Genomic DNA, 22237 nt, shown 5'->3' on the forward strand with positions numbered 1-22237 from the left:
ACACAAAAGTGAGAAAGACTATTTCAGGTAAAGCCTTATTTTTGAACATTACATTTACGATATCGATTTAAAAAAAAAAAAACCTGTGTGGTTCATTTAACGCAACGCGATTCGTTGCAGATTTGGGCTTTCCTGGATGCCGTAGATAACCCGGAAATACAACAACGGGCAAAGCTGTCACGTTTAATTTGTTTCTTACGTTTTAATCGAATTTGGATGCATTTTTGTGGAAATTTAAAGGATTATAGCAGAGCTGACTGGTGAGAAAGACTGCAAAAATATTTATAACACATATATTTTCAACGATAAAGTGAAACAATGGTGTTTTTAAATGTCCTTGGGCACGGCGTGCTACCTGCTAAAGGCTAAATGGCTAACAGTTATTTCTAAAGTCTTGTTTTTTATGTATTCTTTAAATTTATACAGACAAACTTGAATCAAGCATTGCGTTGTATTTTGTGTTTTTACCAATGTTAGCCCCAATGCTTTTCAGTTGCCTATGTTTGTCTCGCCCTTATATTTGGAATACTCGAAAATGTCGATGTTTGCATTGAATAAAGAAGTAAACAACACTTTAATCTAAAAAGGTTTGCGTAAAAGTCTGCATTTAGTGTTAATGGATCTGTCCCAGACAGGCCAAATCTTTATTAAAAGGCAATATCTTATTGAATCTTTACTAATGAAATGTCTGGAAGGCATTTAGCTCTTTTTTCTTTCAACAGCACAATCTTCCAAATCAAATAAGTAAAAATTGATAATCTGTGTCTTATTTCTTTCCAAATTTTAAGTTTTTTTTTTTGTACTTTTCTGAGTAAGCAAAGATAATTGTGGAAAGGGAACCTATGTCAAACCAGACTGAAAAGTTGAGACTTTCTGCTCTCTGGTTAGGAAGAATGAAGAAGCAAGAAGCCACAAATAGATCGTCAGAAATCATTTCCCTGTCGTCAATCCTGAAACCGCACACTTCTAGTTCTGCTGTCAGAGATTCTGGAGGAAAGTTGAGAGAGCACAAACTAGAATACAGACTGTTTGTGACATTTAATAGTAAAACATAGTCTGTGAGAAGGGCAAGAACCTTAGTGTAAATCTTCCATCAGCCTATTGACTGGTCTAAACTGACAGCAGCCTTCTTAGAAAATGTTCCACAGTTGTCTGAAACAGCCCATACTCTAAGTTTTATTAAACAGAAAAGTCTCAAACCTAGGTGGAAGCTAGTTCAACATGAGAAAAGCCTGATAATGGAAAGCTCTGCCTCTCATTCTTTTAGAAAACCTAAGAAACTCTAGTAAACCAGCCCTCAGAGAACCATGTGTTCTGCTTGGGTAATAAAAGATGAACATCTCTTTAATTTATGATGGAGCCTGGTTGTTAAGACCTTTATAGGTTAAAAGAATGAATTAAAATTTGACATAGATTTAACAGGAAACCAGTGAAGAGAGGCTATTTGGATGATGTGATCTGTCCTGATAGTTCTTGTCAATACTCTTACAGCATTTTTTTTTTTGGATCAACTGGGGATTTTTAAGCAATTGTTCAAACACCTAGATAATTGCAATAATCTAGCCTAGAAGTAACAAATGCTTGGATTATTTTTTTAGTGTCACTCTTGAGTCAACATGTTCCAGATTTTAGATATATTATGCACGTGAAAAAAAAGCCAGTCCTGCAGACTTGTTTAATGTGCGAGTTGCAGGAGAAGTCCTGGTCAAAGGTAATTTGTAGGTTCTTCACAGTAGTACCTCAGGTCAAAATAATACCATCCAGTGTTAAGGTATGTTTAGATAATTCCTCTTTCAAATCTTTTGTGAAATATATATAATAACTTCTTTGAGTTCAGGAGCAGAAAATTACACCTCATCCGGGCTTTTATTGTCTTCAAAACAAGCTATGAGTTCGACCTGCTGATCAGTGTCATCTAATTTCATAGACAAATGATTACAGTTCAAATGATCTTATAAAATTTTGACAATGACCTGCAATAGAACTGTTTCTCAAAACTTGACCCTGAATATTGCTACTTGAAGTGTAATGTTTACTGATCAGTAGCTTCAGCTGAATATTGCATCATTGTGCATGGTCTTGACAGCAGTTTTTATTGCCAGGGACCTTATCTTTTCAACAACAGCAGCCCCATAGAAATAAAGACCATAACGGGGATGTGATGCCTTTGACACACTTAAAGTGGTTACGGTCGATGACTCACCGGTGTGCCATGGGTCAGAATATGGAGTAAAGTCATGAAAATGTCACTCATTGACTCTTCAGGTTAACATTTAATAGCAATCAGATGAGTCGGTGAGTTCAACTACTCCCTGGTTTCAGTAAAATTTTGCTGCATTTCAGATGACTTTTTATGTCAGTAACACATGAAATATCTTCATAAAAATGTAGCCTTTATTTCTCACAATATTTTTTTGTGCTCCTCTCAGTATGTGTGTCATTCACCACCCTAAGATCTACTAACCTCGTGTATATTAATACTAAAACTACTACTTTTAAAGTCAAAGACCAAAATGTTGTCCTGTAAATGAGGCCTAATCTGCATACTTTTGTTTCCAGACCTAATCTGCCGCCATGTTCCTCACCCTTGCGCTGCTGCGTAAAGGCATCCCCGGGAAGCAGTGGATCGGAAAGCATCGGCGTCCCCGGCCCATTACGTGGCAGATGAAGCGCAACACGGTGCAGCACCTGGAGCGCGAGGCCGAGAACGAATACTGGCTGAGCCGGCCGTACATGACCCCAGAGGAGGAGTACGGCCACGCCGCCGAGCGCAGAGCTCAGTCCTGGCTTAACATCAAGGAGGCCGCCTTCCAAAATTTTCCCAAACATAAGTTTGTCACGGATCACCTGAGTCACCTGAGAATCACCAAGACGTGGTCAAGCTAACATGAACAGAAAAAAAAAGACTGTCTTCTTTGTTTGCTCATGTGTTAAAATATCATGCATCTGCGGATAAAAACAGCTGTTATTGTGTGTGTACCGTCTGGATAAAAGATGTTTGACACACTCCTCCTGATCTCTGGGTTCTTCTGTCAGAGCTCATCAACATACTACACTTTCAAGTTGAGCAAATCTGTCCCCAGTGCTCATAAACCCTCTGTAATTCTTTGAATTGATGAAGCATTTTCATCGGGGAAGTCATGGAGAATTACACTGATTGTCTGGGGGCTTTTTGTCAATTATACAACTTTATAATAGAGTTAATTTCTGTGGAACACAGCAGGAAATGACTGAAAATCCCTTTGAAGTTATAACAGGATTTTTTAAGACTTATAGTGGCAGACTGTCGAGCAGAAGTCCTTTACAAGAGGAAAAGTTTGTGTGGCTAAAAGAAGAGAAGAATTTCCACGTCATTTATTCCAAGAGTTTACATTCAGTAGATCTTAACATGAATTGTCAGTTTGGGGTGATAGTTGAGTTATTCTTTTGCTTGTAGAATTTATGTCTTGAAAACTGCAACAGAAAATATCCCAATGCTTGCAGAAAATCCACTATGATATACACAGTTGAACTTATCTGAAGTTTTGAATGTCCAGCTAATCAATATTTCTTTATGCCAAACTTTAAGTTTTTGAAAAAACAAATAACACAAAAGTTTCAGAACCATGGTCCAACCACTTAATTACAACCATTTTTAATTGTAGGGACCATTTTAAAAGCTGTATTTTTACAACTGCTTGGTCAGGAAAGCAGTTATTAAAAAAAATACATTTACAGTAGGATTCTGGGGATGAGTAAAAGCAAAATTAAAAACAGGTATTTAAAGGGGGGAGGGGGGTGGCAGATGTGATTGAATTTGTTTGTTAATCAATTCTAAAATCCCTTGTTTCACACTTACATGGCAGCGATAGTCTGACACATTAGAAGCACCCAGACTGCCTACAGGCCTCTCAAATCTGCTGACATGTGAGAAATCTTATCTTGTAACTCAGGCTCTTTATGTCCGTCATCTTCTCAGGCATAAACACATCCATATTTCTGTACTAGTTGAAGATGGAAAAGTAGTTTTTTTTTCTTCTAAATGATTAGAATCAAAGCAGTTGAGGTGGAATAAAATGAATTGATGAATGAATTTGCTCTGGATCAGTGACAGTTTCTCTTCTTCATTCTGTCCTTAACATTTTGACGCGGTAAGATGAAGACGACGCCTAAGAATCATTCCGAATTACCTGGAGCTTGGATTGGATTGGAGCCTCTTGTGGGCGGGTTTTGGCTCACGGGCTTTATGTTTGACACCCCTGCTTTAAAAGCTTTGAAGGGAGTTGAGAAACAGCTGCAGAGCAGTCAGACCGACAGACAGGGTTTTGCGACCTGCAACGGTATCCGACTGCACCAAATCTCCCCGGTTCACGGAGGCGAAGATTCTCCATCAGGAGTGAGCTGCACTTTCTCCAGAGCTGAATCACAGAAAAAAACTAAAAAAAGCTGTTGTACTTAAAAACAAGTTGATTTGTGGAGAGCATGAGGTGCTGAAAAGCTGTAGAAAGACACACACAAAGTTAGACATTTTTCATCTTTACTTTTTGTTTTCATAAATGTTTTGCATGCTTCTCTCTCAAATGCAATACTCATGATATAGTATTTCTGTACTATGAACTTTTTAAAACTTCTGATAGTTTTAATTTCATTGTCGAATATCCTAAGCTGGTAAAGCTTTTAGACTCAAATGAGCCAATTATATCGTTTGTCAGATTCAAAACTATTGTGAAAATTCTATTTAGATAGAGATGTAGAGGAAAATGTCTTCAAATGTGGGTGGATAAAAGTTTAAAGTAGTACAGAAGTGGACCTTCTTCAGGTTATTTCTTAATCTAGGAGTTCTTTTGTTTTTGTTTTGTTGTTTTATACATTTCTGTTTTGATTGTTTTAATGTTCTGTTAGTAGAGTTCATCTCCGTGGCATGTATTAAAGATATCTTGAGCCTTATCTGTGCTGTTTCATGACTTTTTCTTTATCATTGCTGTTTATTTGGATATTTTGTAGGATTTCTTCCTCCTTTTTTTTCATCCATTAGTCTCTTTGCTGTAGTTTTAGGGTATTTCTGTCTGTATGGAAATCTTTTGTCTCCTTGTTGGTGTTTGATGATCATTTTGTGTGCTTCTCATGTAGCTTGCTCCTGTGTGGCTGGCCTGTTATTCTCCATCACTGTCTGCCACATTGCTGGTGTTTTGTGTTGTTGTGGTCATTTTCATGCTAAATAAGTTTACGGGACCAAATCTGTGCAATTCTCTCTGTGTTTTTTCTTAATTAACATTGTTTAACTGATGTTCCAATGAGAACTCATATCGCGTATGTCCTCTGTTCAACACGTAATATCTGTCTTTGAGTGGGAAGCTTTTGTTTTTTGTGTCACGTTACCTTTGTGTTCATTACACTCAATCTGGTGACTCACTGATTGATAGCTGGAGTAAAAAATCTCTTCACATCTGCAGTCTGCTCTCAAGCTGCACGATAAAGAAGAGCGTGACTTGTCTGATAAGAATAATTGCCGTTACGTACCCATCATAATTACAGCTATAATATGTATCTACAGGAAGACCGGCAGGTGAAATGATTTTCATGCCCTTTTAAGGTTGGGTTGATAAGCGTCGACGAGTCCTTGAATGGGAAGACAAGCTTTTGATTGGTCTTTCATTGATAACACCTCAATATCTCATTGTCCATGACTGTTTCACTGCACGAACATGTAGCTATATACAAAACTACTATAAGTAGTTGTTTGTAGACATAAATGCATTTATTTCAAACATTTTTATACAGTTAAAATATGACTTAAGGTCAATTCCGCTAAGAAGACAACTTGACCTAAACATAGATTTTCAATGACAGGCTGATCAGCTGAATGAACAGGAAAGAAAAACATCTGCCATGCAGCACAAAGTACTACTATCCACAATAAAAAAACAAAACAGCAACCGCACTTTAAAAGTTGCATTCCTGTGAAAATTATAAAATGATTTGAAAACATGGTTTGTGTAATACCCTTTTATAGGTTATCCACTAAAATATCTTTACAGTGATACTATAACCCTGAGACGTTGTTAAAGGCTGTTTCTATGCTTAAAGACATATAGATCATAATTTAAAGTCCCTTCAAAGATTATCTTGGTATGATAACAACAAAAAAGTACAATAAATATGACACCTGGACTTAAATGGGATAAAAAAAATATGTGAATCATTTTTCTTGTTTGTATGCTGAAGCTATTCAGATGCACGTACTCGAGTACTTCATGAGTCAGTGTGTGTGCCTCCAAAGTTGGGATCCACCACGGCTTTTCTTGCGTATCGAGCTGTTTACCCTGCAGCACACACACACACACACACACACACACACACACACACACACACACACACACACACACACACACACACACACACACACACACACACACACACACACACAGAGCTCTGGAGGTTTCGGTTTTTGCATTGCACCCATTCAGTCTGACTCTCACCTGCACCACCCAGGTGAGCTCCAGCTGTGAGGGCAGGCCTCCTGCAGGCCTCCGGGCCCACGGGTGTGAGGAAACCTTTCCCTGGCATTTCTCCCTGTGACTACACTCGTTGGTGGTGTTTAAATTTGATGGAAATGTTTTCACTGTGGGCCTTCTTTTTCTCTTTTGCAGCACTATCTCAGTTCAGGCTCTGCAGGGTCCAGAATAATTGAACAGGATTAATACTCTGGTGGGAGAAATGTTTTCTTTGAAAGGGCAAGAATCACAGAGGGAAAACTTCACATGGTTCAATGCTACTGTTCTTCTCAACAAACTGACTGTAAGCAGTGAAATACATGAAAACCAGATTAGAATCCTCTCGGACGGACCGCAGGGAGCTTCTTCTTATTATTTCTTCTCCGATTTGGCTAACTCGGACTGGAACATGCTGTTAAATCCAAAGCTGTATTTGAATTGAAACGACTGTTTCAATGACAGAGCTGATTTTGAACTGTTCCAGCTTTGAAGTGCTTGATCCCAGCGAGAAGTCACGAGAAAATGCTGGTTGAATTTGTCTCTTTGTGTTGTGTTTACTTCTGGTTCTCTTTGCTGTTGTTTTATGTTTTATGTTTTTTTTTTTTTTTTTTTTGTAGCTGTGAATATCTCACTCAGAACTGTTCTCATCTTTGTGATCCATATATCTCTCTTGGCTATTTTTGGATCTTTCACACATTCAATTAAATTCAAATGTATTTCTATAGCGCCAGACACAACACAGTCCTTTTCAAGCCACTTTTATAAGAGAAAAACCCAACAATTACATGTGAGCAGGCAGCAACTGTGACTGTCACTGTGAGCCTATTTGACGTTAAAAAAAAAAGCCTTCATCAACTGTTCTCAGGGTGCTGGAGTTGATCCCTCCTAACAAAATAAAGATTATCGCCAGTCCTCACAGGTCTCTAGACTGCCTGCATGGGGATATCATGCAAACTACACAGATTTGTTCCCACTACCTCCTCATATCAGTGAGAGCACAAACTACTACACTTCTGTATAATATTCTTGTCCCTTTGCATGTTGGTGTCCAGTTTACTGCAGGCTATGATGACTGTATTGATGTTTGAATTTCATTCCAGTCATATTTTTGGTTGTTTTTGCTCAGATTTAGTGATTTTTCTCATCACCTCGTGTGTCTCTCTTGCTGGATTGTTTGTTGTCATCTGATTGACTTCCCAAAGAGTTTAACTTTCAATAGTCACTTCGAAGGTTTCGGCTCCTATACCCTTTTGCCCCGGGCCTGTGTGTGTTTGTGTGTGTGTGTCCCGTTAATCCTCCTATAAACACATAAATGTACTTAGTTCCACTCAGACAGAGCAGCGCGGTGGTTTTTCCGGCAGATGGCGCTCCGGCTCCGGTCAGAGAGGCCGGTGGAGGCGCCTGGACCGCGGCCCCTCCTGCGCGCTGCGCCCCGGCGTTGTTTTCCTCTCCTCCTGGATGATGAGGCGCGTAAAGACGCGCCGGCAGGCAGGCAGGCAGGCAGCGCGCCGGGCTGAGGAGCAGACCGCGGAGCAGAACCCGTCCGGGGACCCGGGCACGCCATGAAGACCACCGGCTGTAGGAGGAGTGAAGACCCACCTGCGGACCACTGAGTGCGGCGGCAGGATGGCGGGGGGCCGCAGGGGACTTGTGGCCCCTCAAAATACTTTTTTGGAGAATATTGTGAGGCGGTCTAACGGTAAGAACGATCATTTATGCTGCTAAAGCTCTAAACATTGAAGCCAAATCAAACCCCTCCTTAAAAAAAAAGAAGCAAATAATGTGTTAATTGTCTGCAAACCTGGAATCAATCAGCTAATTAAGAAAAAAACGCGAAGGAGGATAATTAATGTAAAAATGCGCCTTATGAGTAAGTTTTTCTTTTTCTTCCCGAGCTATATTGCTTGAGAGAAAACTGGTATTAAATTCTCACGATGTGCCTCTGCTGGATCCCGCCCATTTAATTGCTGCAGGCTTAATCATTTTCACAGTGATTGAATTTTTAAGGATTAAAACTCCCAGCTGGGAGTCCCTGCAGTGTGTGGAGAGCTGCAAGACAGCAGGTCACTACAATCTTTCAATTTACGACAGATTACAGGAGACTTCTCCAAGTCCTGAGTGGTAAACGACATCCATACGCTCTCAATACTTACTTCTAGAGTCTAAATATGGACAAGGAAAGCTTTGCACTACAGAATTTAAGTGCGCTTATCAATATAGATCACGTGAATTTTTAGGCTTTGGTTGCAAAAATCTGGCATTTTAAAAGAACTGCTTGTAAGATTTGGACTATCTGGCGTTGATTGCGGAGGGGTTAATATAGTTAGAATCGCAGTTCTCTTTTGAAGTGTACAGGAGAACCTATGGCGGCCACAAAGCTTCCAGAAAGTCCTTCCTACAGTCAGTATTTGCTTTTATTCTGTCCAAACACTTGATATCGAGACATTAGGCGCTCATCATCAAGCAAACACATCTAATTTTAAAGTGATCAAATCGATGACATTTCCAGGATTAGAGTTTCAGGGAAAATCCAACACATGCACAGGTAAAACATGGAAACTTCACTCAGGAAGGCCCCAAGCTCGGTCTGAAAATGGGGTGATTATATTCGCTTTCAAGTGAATAAAAATGAGTGTAATCCACTGTCCATCTTTTAAAGAGTATTTGATGTCTAATAATAAACTTAGATTAGATTAGTTTGACCAAAACTGCATTTTCCTCCTAGTTTCTAATTTATGATTAGAGATAAAAGGAAGCACCATCTGCTGATTTTCAGTGTGGGATGCACAGAAATGACCAATCAATCCAGGAGGAGTTCTGTATTATGATGGAAATGGGATCTGATTAACAAGTCTTTTTCATGAGTGTTCCAGCTTTCATCTGTTCAGGTTTATAGGACGAAATCTGACATCTCTCAGCACACATACCAGACCTCTCAGGTAAAACTGCCAATCAAAACATATTGAATATTACAGCAGGAGAGCAGCGTGACGGGGCTGAGCCGCCTGTTCCTGGAGAGTCACCTTATCTTCTTTTGCACAACAGAGATTTAACCAGCGTTTGGCATTTCTGTCCAAATGAGAGAAAGAATAAAAAAGATTTGACAACTGAGAGTCACAAAGCTCCCGTGCGGGGGGTGTTTCAGCACTTTTGAACACTGGTGTCAGTAATCTTTTGGCCTGTCTGTGTTATTAGATCCGATAAGAAGTGACAGGATGGACTGCAGAGCTGTGGTGGCACTGGACATCTAGCTGTGAGCCGGCGGTGGTTGTGTTTTGTCACGATGCACCACATTTAAGAGCAACTATCTGGAATGACTCAAGATTTATCAGCTTCCTTTTCTTTCCATATTTGAAATGGGATTATATTAGTTGTGTTACTTCTGACCAGCATGCGTCTGCGCTGGAACGGCCTGGCTCTGGGTCTGGCTGCGCTGCGCACGTCTACATTGAAATGTATTGTGACTAAAAAGGAACAGCCTGTTCGGGAAGCTGCATCTCTGGAGAACCAGGCTTTCCTTGACTGTGAGATGTGATTCTCTGAGATGTGAATATGTATATTGTGTATGTGCGGATATAAGCCCACCCCTTAAAAAGCGAACGCATATTATATTCCTCCTCACGACCTTGGGCGGTCCGTGGATTAGTGAGGGGTAAATCTCTTCAAGGCTCGAAACAAAAGATCCCAGAGTATAATCTGCAGGATGCCACAGAGACACTGGTGGGTGGGCGGGCCCCCGAAACATTGAAATACTCTCTTTATATACCAGCCTTTCAGTGTTAAACAAACCGCTCTGCTCTTAACTGTGAGAGTTTGACTGAAGAGCGCATTACTCTAGTTTTTCACACTCGTTGACCGCCTGCGTTTGACTTGCGGTGCACTTTACTGAGCACACCTTTTTTTACTTCTTGTCATAGGGAATGAACAGGTGCAGCCAGCAGCATTAATAATGGCTCTGCTCAATGTGCCAGGTTTCGCTGCCAGTGACCAATGCCAGGAACTTGAAGCCACTGAACATCAGACGTGGTCAGGACAGGAAGAAAGGGCTTTTTTTTTTCTTTTCAAACCACTAAAATCCTCAGTCTTTTGAATTTGTGTCAAAAATGGTGAAACAAAAATAGAGCGTTGGCCAATAAGATATTCTGATCAAGCCTTTAATGCTGGTGAGGCAGTTTAGAGTCGGGATGCTGGCGTGGTGTGGCTGCTTCAGTTCATCCGCAGTTCGACGGTGCTGCACGTTTGCCTCATTTCAATACTCCAGCCGGTAGTTACTGCTGTGTTTTGCAGGCCCCCCTGCGAGCAGCTGAAAGAAGCTACAAACACAGCATCACGTTTTCGCCTGATATTATAAATTTGTGACAAAACGGCTGCCTAATGAGACACCCAGCTGTTATGGAGCATCATTATTTGAAAATGTCTGTTTTAGCTGGGTTTGTACTGTCTATGAGCTGAGCAAGTTGTATCAGATGTTTCGAGTTTTCATCAGTGTTTGCCTGTGAGACTATTAATACCACGAGAAACACAAAATATACAAAAGAAATTGGAATCTACATTCACTTACCGATAATCTAAGGACTGGGTTTATTATCCATTCTATTTTTTAATTTAGCTCCATGAAGTGTTTGATTCCACTTATAGCAACCCAATAAAAGCCTGTTGTTCCTTCTTGTGCAAAAAAAAAGACGTGCTGATCTGTCCCGTGCCGCATCAAATTCAGAGCCTTCCTCATTGCCAGACATTTTTAGGACATCATGAGCTCTCGAATAACAAAAATTAAGATGTTTTGGGATCCAGAGGGACTCTGTTTTGTTGAAAATAGCTGGCAGCAGCTGTGGCAAATTTAGCAAAGCGGTGAAAGTAAATCAGGAAAATCGTGACGTTTGCAACCTGCTAAAAAAAAAAAAAAAAGACTACTTAATCCTAAAAGGAAAAAAGATAATCTTTGAGTTTTATGTTAGAAGACCAGGGTTGTCGAACAATTTTTAGTTCAATGGCCACATACAACCAATTTTCAACTGGAGTAGGTCAGTCAAATTAAAAAAAAAAGAAAAAAAAAAGTGCCATAACCTTTAAATTCAAACTTATATTTTTTTTTTATCAGGGAGTAGATGAGATTAAAATATCTGTAATTTTGCAAAACTCAACAATTACTACTTAAAATTGATTACAGTCTCAACTTAAAGCCAATTTTAATGAGCCCACCTCATATAAAATACAGTGAAATTTCCAAAAAAAAAAACCTTTAAAAGTGTTGCATTATGTATGTTTTTTTTTTCTAACCCAGACAACAGCTGGTTTGCAAGCAGTGAGGAAGATGTCTTTAATGGCAGCATCACCAATACCTCTGCTTTGTCACACTATGACATTGTTTCTGATACTTTTTAACATTTAAAAGAAAAAAAAAAACTATGTTTTCTTTAAAAGTTTTACAATTTGCTTGGCGGTTTTACCGGCCGGATTGAAGCCTATTGCCGGCCGGCTTCGGCCCATGGGCCCTGTGTTTGACACCCCTGGTATAGACAACAGAGATTAGTTGGTAATCTATTAATCTGAGCACCATCGTGTCGTTGGCATCTTTAGGTGTTTGTGAGTTGAATGCCTAACCAGTCTTCACTCAGTGGGTTTGCAGAAAAATGAATCGTCCTGTTTTTAGCATGTAGCGCTCATTCATTCCAGGCAGCTGTTTTCTCTCTTTTGGTTGATGCAATCCATCTTTTTTTTGTCTGAATGTTTCCCAGTGTAATCTGTTAACCCTCTTTTCTTTTCGATAATTTCAGTTTGGACACTGTCACATAAACAGACAGGTACTATGAAGTTTAATTTGGCGTGTTCTTCTCCACAATACTCTCTTCCGCTCTCTGTGATCAACCACTAAATGTTCTATACCAAATGATGTTAATTTACAAAGCACCCAACATATTTCCTGATACATTTTCTGAAACATCTGCAGCAGCACAAGCTGAACGCGATGCTTATTCTTCTACCAAGCCTGACTTTTCTGCGGTTATTGTAAAATAACACATTGGCATGGAACGTGTGTGCTCATACTTTCAGTTGTGTGCTTTAGTTAGACGGTAAATAATCTTTTCTACATGTTTGTGTTTATGTGTGCCATTAACATCTTCTGCCTGTGCTGTGTGGGGTTTCAGTCCTGCCTCCTCCTGACCTTTCACCCCGTCTTTCCACGTTGGTTTGCTCTTTTATGATTTTCCCAGAGTGTATTCCCAGTGGTTGCTCCTCCTGTCCTCCTTTTCGTCATTACATCTGCTCCTTCTTGCTGCCTGCTAAGTGTTTGTTGACAGATTTCCGATTGTTGCATTTAGAAAACGATCTGTCTGAAAATTTAAATATGCTTATGCAGTCTTGACAATATGAGTATTTTTGCCAAGAAAACAAAACATATTTCTGTTTTTAACATTGTTAATTGGAAGAACAAATCTAAGTGTGGAGACGTTCCCATTATTGCGACTCCATAAGTCATTGCAACAGTCAACATGATCTCATGTTCACTTCCTGTTGGCCCTGAATGATACTCATATGAGACCATATGAGACGAAGTCTTATAAGTTCTTTATAATATCAAAATGTGCCTAAAGTTCTTTTTTCTAATATTTTAAAAGCTTTGATGGTCTGGAATAGAAACCATTGACTGGTTAATTCTGTCCTCATTGGCCTGTCTGGGAGCAGAAATGCTTGAGAATCAATTGTCAAAGTGTATTTAGTCAGGTAGAAAAGTTTTTAGTTATGATTCGAAAACAGAACACTTCAGTATTTAGCATCGAAACTGCAGTAAAACAAATGATTTAATGTTTTTCAAGTAGTTGTAGTAATTCATAATCATCAGATATTAAGAAATAAGGGTCTTTCGGCAGTTTTTGTTTGTGTCGTATTATAACTGCCACAGGGAAGTTCAACTCAAAGAAAATTAGCTGATAGAACTCACTAGAATTACGATGTTAATGCTTGAAATGAAGTGTCCTCAAGTCAGTTGAATTAGAACAAAATAAATTAATTTTTGTTTTAAATTACATTCATTCAAATGAGTTACCAACTTCTACATTCAAGTTATTTTTTTTTTCTTAAGATGTGCTGTTAGATTTCACTGTGTTATTTGGATTTTTTTCCTGAGGTATTTCCTGTACAGGGATAATATTTATATACTGCTGTTAAGCAAAGCTTCGCAGGCATAATCACCTTTAGCTCAACAGCCACTCTGTTTTCCACTGAAGCACCTGGGAAAAAGCTACAAAAACAACAGAAAGAGACAAATAGAAGCCATTTACTGTACTGTTAACAAGTATCCCGGAGAAGAAGCAGATACTTTGGAGGTGTGTGTGGCTCAGTGTGTGTAATGGACTGTACGCCATCATGGACACTAATGAAACTCGAAGCTCTTAAGGCAGTGTTACTCAGTCTTTTTAATGACGGGGGGGGACGTCACAAGATAAACGCTAATTAAACATGACACAGTACTAAGTAACACAGCGAGAAGTTAACCTACATCAATGCAAAAGTCAGTTATTGCCGCCTGGCAATTAAATAACGTACCTGTACAGTATTCATGTAATCTAAAATCTGAAACATGTCAGATGCCTAAAAATTAGAATTTCATAGACGCTTCTTCTGACATTTGTTGTATCCTGTTCCTCTTTTAACCTTGCAGTTTGTTTAAATGGTTGAAAATCTGGCTGAATTCAGTTTGTTAATCCAAGTAGATATTTGCATGTCTTTTTTTTTTTTTTTCTCAGGAAAATGCTGTAACCATGCAAGTTATCTGCCCTCTTATTTATTCTGAAACAGACACCAACTTTGTCCTGGGAAATGCTCAGATTGTGGACTGGCCCATCGTCTACAGCAATGACGGTTTCTGCAAGCTGTCCGGGTACCACAGAGCAGAAGTGATGCAGAAAAGCAGCACCTGCAGGTAAGAACGAGGAGCCACCGTGTGCAAAGACAAGAGAGGAAAGACTCCACAAATGCATGAAACATAAATATACTTCAAGTGGTTTGACTGCTCTTTTGACAACCTACAGCGGTCGGTGTCCTATTTATCGGGATAAATTGCTGAAATAATCATGCTTTATGGAATAAACTCACACTTCTCATGATGCACAGCAAGCTAAAAGACTACCATACAGTGGAGCTTTCCTTCAGGTCTCTGGGTCGTATATGCGCCACACACAGCTTCTAGATACCATGGCAGGCTGTGTGTAGGGGAATATTTAGTGTTTATGTTGGAGTAGGGGCCTTTTCCACTTTCATTTTTCATGAATATTTACCTCGTACCACCTGGCAGAGAATACTATTGCTGTAAAGCAGTGGAGATTTATTCAAGAGGACAGTGTAATCAGACTTGTGCTCCCTGTGAGACGTTCACACGCACTTTCATACATCCTGCATATATGGGAATTTGCTCTAAGCAAAAAAGAGATGGTCCATCACGCCTTATGAAATGTTTCCAAGTGCAATTTTCAGACTTTCTTGTTTGCAGGCAGGATGTGGACTACAAGTCAAAACCAGGACAGGGAACTGTTCCCTTTATGTTTAAATAGAACAGCGAGTTTTGATTCTCGTTGGGGTGAAATGATGCAGTCATGTGGTTCGCTGTGATTAAAAATAAGACTGTGTTTTCAACTGACCGCTTTAATCATTTCCCATCATTAGTGCGAGTGCACCGAGGTTTGGGAGTCACGATCCTCTCATTAATGTGTTCAGGTCACTGATATGTGATGCATTTGAGGAGGAAACATCAATCCTGCAGTAGGAAAACTTAAATAAAACCAGAGACACAGTTAGAGTGACCAAAGTTTGAAAAGCTACTATTTCTCTCTTTAACTTAATCAAAAGTTGTTCAGAGCCTCAGTGATACTGAACAAACCTTCTCATCCAAAAATAAATAAATCATGAAAGATATAGACAGTGAAATACTGTTCACACCACATTTCAAGGTTTCTTTTAGTACGTTACATAAATATTTAGATTTTCTTTTTCTCTTTTATCATTTTTAACCAGTGTGAGATTTGGATTGAAAACTTATTTGATATTTAAATCCATGATTAAATAAAGTGTCTTGCAGTTTTACTTGACTGGGTATGAAGGTTACTACAAGAAAAAAAAAATCGAAATTCTTCTCACTCACTCCTAAACAGAAACTGAACATATCTGATCTCAAGACACTCTCATAATTTGCTCCATTAATCAAAAAAAAAAAAAAAAAAAAATCCTAAATGCTTTGAATGTCATCAGCCAGCTGGACAACTCAAATCTTTTTCCCTTTTCCTGATTGAAGTGGAGGAAACCCTTCGAGTAAACTCATTATCATACTAACGATGGTTGGTGAAATAACAGTGATCCCCTCTCGAGGGTTAAACCTTGACTTAGGCTTTGTACAGTGGGGCAAAAAAAGGTTTTTAGTCAGCCACTGATGTGTAAGTTCTCCCACTTAAAATGATAAAAGAGTAAAATGATAAAAGAGATCTGTAATTTTCACCATCGGTAAACTTCAGCTCTGCAGGGTTTGGCTCTCTGTGGCCGTAGTGAGTTACTGATGATAACTTTTGTTGCTTTGGTCCCAGCTCTCTGCAGGTCATTCCCCAGGTCCTCCTGTGTAGTTGTGGGATTTTTGCTCACCATTCTCATGATCATTTTGATCTTGTATGGAGCCCTACATCGAGGGAGATTATCAGTGGTCTTGTATTTCTTCCATTTTCTAATAGTTGCTCCCACAGTTGCTTAATTGACACCAAGCTGCTTGCCTATTGTAGATTCACTCTTCCCAGCCTGGTGCAGGTCTAGGTTTGTTCTTGGCTTCTTTGGACGGCTCTTTGGCCATGCTGGAGTCTGCGGCTCTGGACAGGTGTCTTTTATACAGACAAGCAGTTGAAAGAGAAGCCATTAATACAGATAACGAGGTAATAAAAGAGCTTCATAAAGAGGAAGCTGCTCAGACCAGAGATCTTGCTTGTTTGAAGGTGACCAAATACTTTTTTAACCATAATTTACAAATAAATTCTTTAAAAATCCTACAATGTGATTTTATAGATTTTTTTCCACATTCTGTCTCTCACAGTCGAAATGTAGTGATGATGAAAGTTAGACCTCTGTCATCATGTTAAATGGGCAAGTTGAGCAATCGGTGACTGACTAAATACTATTTTGCCCCACTGTATACGGACGATTTCAGGTGAAAACGTAAAACTTTTTGCTGCTTAGAGCCACTGAAAACATTTGGAGAGTGATAATTGAACTTGCCGTGTTCTCAATGTACACCCACGGTGACTGGTCCTCGTTGTTTATTCAATCGGATGGAAATCTGTTTCATAAACAGCGCAGTTTGACCCTTTTGTTGTTTTTGTGCTTCTGTGCTGTAGCCATCATTCTTGCAAAAACTAGGAATGTCATTTGAATATATTTCAGTTATTGAATCTCTCAATTTTTTAAAGACTATTCATGATTAATTGGCCTTTTCTTTTTCCTTTCATATTTAAATGTCTCTTATTTTGAATTTGCAGATTATGATGATAAATCGGCAAAATAATGTGGCTCCTCCACCAAATGACATTATTTTCAACCATTTTTATCGGTGAATAATGTTTGCTAAGCTTTTGATCAGTTATAAACAATCTTTTTTTCTTAGGTTTTGTTTTTCCCCAAAAAAATCTTGGATAAAATTGGTCCCTTGCAGCGTGATGACCACGATGACTGTATTTACTCTCGCTGGTTTTGTAGTCAGTCCTGGCTTTAAAAGAATCCCTGTTTGTTACTAATTAAGGCTCATCAGCCTGGATCTACAAACCCAGCTCTCCCTGAAGCAGAGCGTCAGAGCTAAAATCACAATTATGCCGCGTCGAAGTGATATGATATTCCCAAATTTCCAGACGAAGCAGCAGATTATCCCCTCCGGGGTCGCCGGGAAGCAGAGAGGCGAGACGGATCCGTGATGTAATCTGGTTGTAACAGCTGAAACCCGTTCTGCGTCACCGACTGTAAAAGTTGCGCGGAGAACGTACAGTGACCTCGGGGAGGCTCTCTCCAAATAAATGTGCTCCCGTCGGAGCGAACATTTCCTCCGAATTGTATTTTTCGTGGCTGTAATAAGCGCGGCAGTAACCGGCGTATTAATAGGATCACAGTGGAGCAGTTGGCGCTGCCAGCTTTGAAAACCGTGGGAGATTTCATCTGTTGTGGGAGATGGCGTTTGTCACAGCCAGCACTGCGGCTATTACTGATTTAGACCCTCGGGTCCCCTAACATAAGCTTCAGAACACTTGCCAGTACAAATATTGAAGTGGGAGCGGGCTGATTTGTTTTAGGTTTATTTTCAGGCTTGAGGACGGAGTGAAGTCTCTGCAAACGGAGGGAAAACAAGAGTCAAGTCTGACTGAGAGCTGACAGTCAGCGTTTTGCCAACAGTTTGGATTTCCTTGTGAACAGATTGGAAGATTCTATATTCAGCAGCTTTTTCATTTTTTGATCGTTAGTCTGTCTTTTTTGTGTGTGTGTGTATAAAACGATACATTATATTTCAGAGGAAGATGGAGCCAAAAGCGTACCCAAGAATCAATTAGTACAGAATGAAAAGACACTATTTTTAGCTCGGTTTGAGACAAATGAAGGACTTAAACATGATGTGCCGATTGGGTGGAAAAAAAGGTCGGGTTTAGGAATGAGAACTCGCTTTCACGACATTTAAATGCTTCGAGTTTCAGCTTCAAGGACCAGCGGGAAAACTTTGATGCAGACAGAGACACCTTTAACCTCTGGAGGAGAGCTGATTAGATGAAAATCCTTCACTTAGGACAGGGATGTCAAACATAAGGCACGTGGGCTAGAACTGGCACGTAAAAGGCTCTAATCTGGCTCACCATACCACCAAGCGAAATGTAAAAGTTTCAAAGAAAACATGTACAGTGTAATGCAACAGCTTTAGGACAATTATATTTCACCGTGTGTGCCCAGTTAAGAAAACAAGACTTCACACAACTATTTGCAACAGTTTGTTTAAAACTGAAGAACTATCATCAGATAATTAGAGATTTTTTGACTGGAATAGTGAAATCAGGCCATCAGTGGTCTCACATGGTTACTCTGGCCCTCATGTAAAAATGTTTAAAAGAATCCTTGATATAAATTATGAATGGATGGATAGATAGACGTGCATCACATGAGCTGTTAGTCATCTGTTGTTTCCATGACGTGTTCAGGGTCAGTGCCAGGTGTACCACACTATTCTGAGCAGATTACACAAAGTACTTAGAAATATAAACATTATGCATGAAAGTTTGTACCTAATTTTCTTCAAAATCAACAAATTGAATAATCTCCAAATGACCAGGAGTCAGTAAAATACCTACTTTTGTCAATATGAAATAGTCAAAATCAATTATGAATGCATTGTTTTTGAATAATCCACCATACATTTTTATCATAGAACATATCTAAAGGTGAAACAGATAAGTAAAAAAAAAAAAAGCTTAAAATACTGAGTTTTCCCAAGAAATGAAATTTCCTTCATGGGATTTGTGCTGTCTGCATTCAGTGGAGCTCAGATTTGCCATATGTTCCTGTGCAGGGGTGCATCTGAAAAGCCTAATAAGGTATTTGCATATGTATGTCTGTCCGTGTCATGCTAATAAGTCTGCTGGGTTGGTAAGCAGTACACAGATTTTTCTTTTTTAGCACTTTTTTGATTTATGATTTATTTTTTGTCCTCTCCGTCTGTGTGCTCGATACCGAGCAGTGAAGAGACATTTCGGACCCTTCCCAGCACTTCACACATCTTGCTTTACCTTTAATCATCACGGTCTTTCAGCCTTTTTAAAGATTACATCTTCATGATGCCATAACGCATTCGGAGCGCGTGCATGTTTGATGTTTCTGAGGATGACTCAAATATAAAATGTAGGCTCATTTCCCCCCTCGTAATGGCTAAACCTCTCTGCCTTCATGCGCGCGCTGATCAAAGATGTTATTTCCATCTTAACTGCTCTTAGTGTGTCTCTTCAATTATGTATATGTTGTGTTTCCTCCCTTTACTGCGATCCTGTAAACATAGTCTGGCAAACCTGTGGGAATTTTTTTACACATGACAGGAGCGTAATGTGAGAGAATGTTATGAAGTGTTTTTCTTTGAAAAAGTCGCACTCCTCTCGGCTTATAGGGGGAAGAAGAGCGAAGGGGGGGGGGGGCATTCATCAGTGATATTACATCAAGCACTGGTGTGAAAAGTCTCTGCAGCGTCAGAATGTAGTCTCATTAAATTTAGCCTTCCTTTTGTATTTCATAACAAACTCAGAGTTATATTTAGACGGCGCTGGAGCTGCTGAGGGTGGCAGGAACACGTAAAGTGAGACGGATGTGTCTGCCGCGTGGGTAAAAGTGCCCATGTTTGCTTGACCCATCTTCAGGTTTAATTTGTTTTCTAGAGGTACTTTGCATTTGAATAATTGGAGAACAGGATGCATGTGTTCTTTTCTTTTTTTTTCTTTTTTTTTATTCTAGTCAATGAGTGTGAATCCACTTCCGTTGTTGAAAACATCGGTATTAGTAAAGTGTCTGATGAACGCAAAACCACGTCAAAGCAACGTGCAACCAGGGAACACATGTCCTCTCTTAAGAGTGAGCGTGACGAAGACATGAAATATTAAAGCAGTTTTTTTCCTCTCTGTGTTTTCCAGCTTCATGTATGGGGAGCTCACGGACAAGGACACCACGGAAAAAGTGCGACTGACGTTTGAAAATTATGAGATGAACTCATTTGAGATACTGATGTACAAGAAGAACAGTAAGTAGAGGCGGCACATGTGAGGGGAGAGAGGAGGAAAGCTGTGAACTTCCACTCTCTTCTCATGCAAATGTATTCAGAGGCTCTGTAACATACGGTTCAAAGGCAGCCCCGAACATTTCTACCTCTGTTGAAATGTGCTAATTGGTTTGGAGCCAGACCAGAGAGAGATCTTTCCTCAGGAAAAATGTGCGCGCTGTGTTTGTTCCTGCTGCCAGGTGTAACCTCCGCATATCCTGCACCTGTGCAGGGAGAACATGGAAAGTTTTTTTTTTTTTTTTTTTTTTTTTTTTTTGAAAGTCCAGAACATTTCGATTTTTACACCCCGCTATCAGGATCTTCTGCTATACGTGCGCTCTGAGTCAGTCCCTCTAAAAATAAGCAGGTGATGGGAGCTAAATGTGTGTTGTTCTTTCTGCGCTTGCAGGGACGCCGGTGTGGTTTTTCGTGAAGATTGCTCCCATACGAAACGAACAGGAAAAAGTGGTCCTGTTCCTCTGCACGTTCAGCGACATCACAGCCTTTAAACAGCCCATTGAAGACGATTCTTCCAAAGGTTAGTCAGCAAATTCAATTTGTTCAACTTTGTGCCTCCTGTTGTAACAGGATTTCTCCTCCATTGTGATTAAAGCAGGGGGAAAAAAAAAAAAAAAAAAAAAATCATTTGCACCCGTACTTGGGCATCAAATGGTGCAATAAAATGAAGTTATTACTTCTTTTCAGCCCACAATTTGTGGCAGACATGTATGATCTACGACCTTCCATACAAAAGTAAAATTAGTCTGCCAGCCATCACCGTTCAGCCCAATCCGCGGTGCATTTGCTCTGGCGAGCGCCCAGTCAGTCATACACGCCCCATCATGATGGGCTTCAGCACTCGACACTGAAATTATTCACTGGGCCGCGTAACTGTTGAAGACAGCCAAAATAGAGCAGGAATTAGTGCAAGAGAGCGGAGCGGTGGCGACTAACAGGATGTTCGCTCGTGGAACCGAGATTATCGTTGAGGCTTCAGCGTCAACAGGTGGAGGTTCGACAATAACAACCATGTGTTTGTGCTGCGGCAAAATGCGAGGAGACTGTAGTGAAACAAAGATAATGCCGCTGCCCACACAGGCCAGCCTGAGCCGCATTAGTCTTCTGTTTGAAATGCGTTTCTGCTGTGAGCTATTTGTACGACTCTCTGCAGTAAAAATAGTGTGAAGTGATGCCGCAGCCAAAAGAAGGCGTCAAGTGTGGGCTGGGATGGATGCATCTGATTAACCACCCAGGTCAATGTTTTTTTGTTTTTTAAAGCTCCAAGTAAGAATCACACCCATTAATCAAGCATATTGTTTTCCTCAATAAATTGATCTGTTGCTCAGTGGATAGCTTTCACTCTCTTCGCACACTTTTTAAATGTCAGCCCTCTGAGATGGAGCTCGACATGTCCACAGTGGAAATACATTATGAGATAATAGTTTATAAAATTGCTAACTAATTGAAAAAGACAATTATGTTAAAATTAGGAATTTGCATGGAGATTATTGTCTATTTATTTTTCTGTCGACCCGTTTAAAAAACGGAAATGCTCAGACGGACCAAATTAAGCTCTGTGTATTAACCATCAGCATATTCCATGAACTGCATGAAGCAAAGCTTTAAACAAAGTTAAAGGAAACATTTCCTGATGGAGGTTTTTTTCTCTGACTGGCGGATTCACAGCATCTCTGGGTTAAGTGTGATGTGAGTTTTGTTACTAATTCGGCAAACTGTTTTCACTAAAATTGCAAAAATGTGCAAAAAATTTCCAGATTTTAAGTGGCTGGAAAAACCCTTCAACTTACCTTTAAACTCCTTCAATTCGGACCCACTTTTGTTTTGACATACTTTAAACGTCATTTCACTTAAAACTTTTTTTTTCATCTGTCCACTGCATAACAGTTAACCAACTTTGTAAAGGAATTTTTCACTAATTGTTCTCAACAGATGAACATATCTA

The 22237-nt window shown here is 39.7% G+C and overlaps 2 protein-coding genes across 4 annotated transcripts in view; both read left to right on the top strand.

Moving 5' to 3' along the window:
- The first annotated feature begins 131 nt into the window (after window positions 1–131).
- mrpl57 (mitochondrial ribosomal protein L57) lies at window positions 132–3046 on the top strand. Its single transcript, XM_030107197.1, has 2 exons — window positions 132–260; window positions 2560–3046. Exon 2 carries the CDS (start codon window positions 2575–2577, stop codon window positions 2884–2886), a length of 312 nt encoding a protein of 103 aa, XP_029963057.1. The 5' UTR covers window positions 132–260; window positions 2560–2574; the 3' UTR covers window positions 2887–3046.
- A 4984-nt stretch (window positions 3047–8030) lies between these two features.
- The window catches only part of kcnh1a (potassium voltage-gated channel, subfamily H (eag-related), member 1a), a 48778-nt gene continuing 34571 nt past the window's right edge, over window positions 8031–22237 (top strand). For 2 of the 3 annotated variants that reach the window (XM_030106883.1, XM_030106884.1), the window contains exons 1-5: window positions 8031–8172; window positions 12251–12277; window positions 14274–14397; window positions 20150–20256; window positions 20684–20812. In XM_030106883.1, the coding sequence (XP_029962743.1) occupies window positions 8100–8172; window positions 12251–12277; window positions 14274–14397; window positions 20150–20256; window positions 20684–20812 (460 nt within the window). In that variant the 5' untranslated portion in view covers window positions 8031–8099. The remainder of the gene's footprint in view (window positions 8173–12250; window positions 12278–14273; window positions 14398–20149; window positions 20257–20683; window positions 20813–22237) is intronic. The other variant, XM_030106885.1, reaches the window with a different exon arrangement.

This window comes from Salarias fasciatus, chromosome 13 (genome assembly GCF_902148845.1).
Source record: "Salarias fasciatus chromosome 13, fSalaFa1.1, whole genome shotgun sequence".
Taxonomy (NCBI): Eukaryota; Metazoa; Chordata; class Actinopteri; order Blenniiformes; family Blenniidae; genus Salarias; species Salarias fasciatus.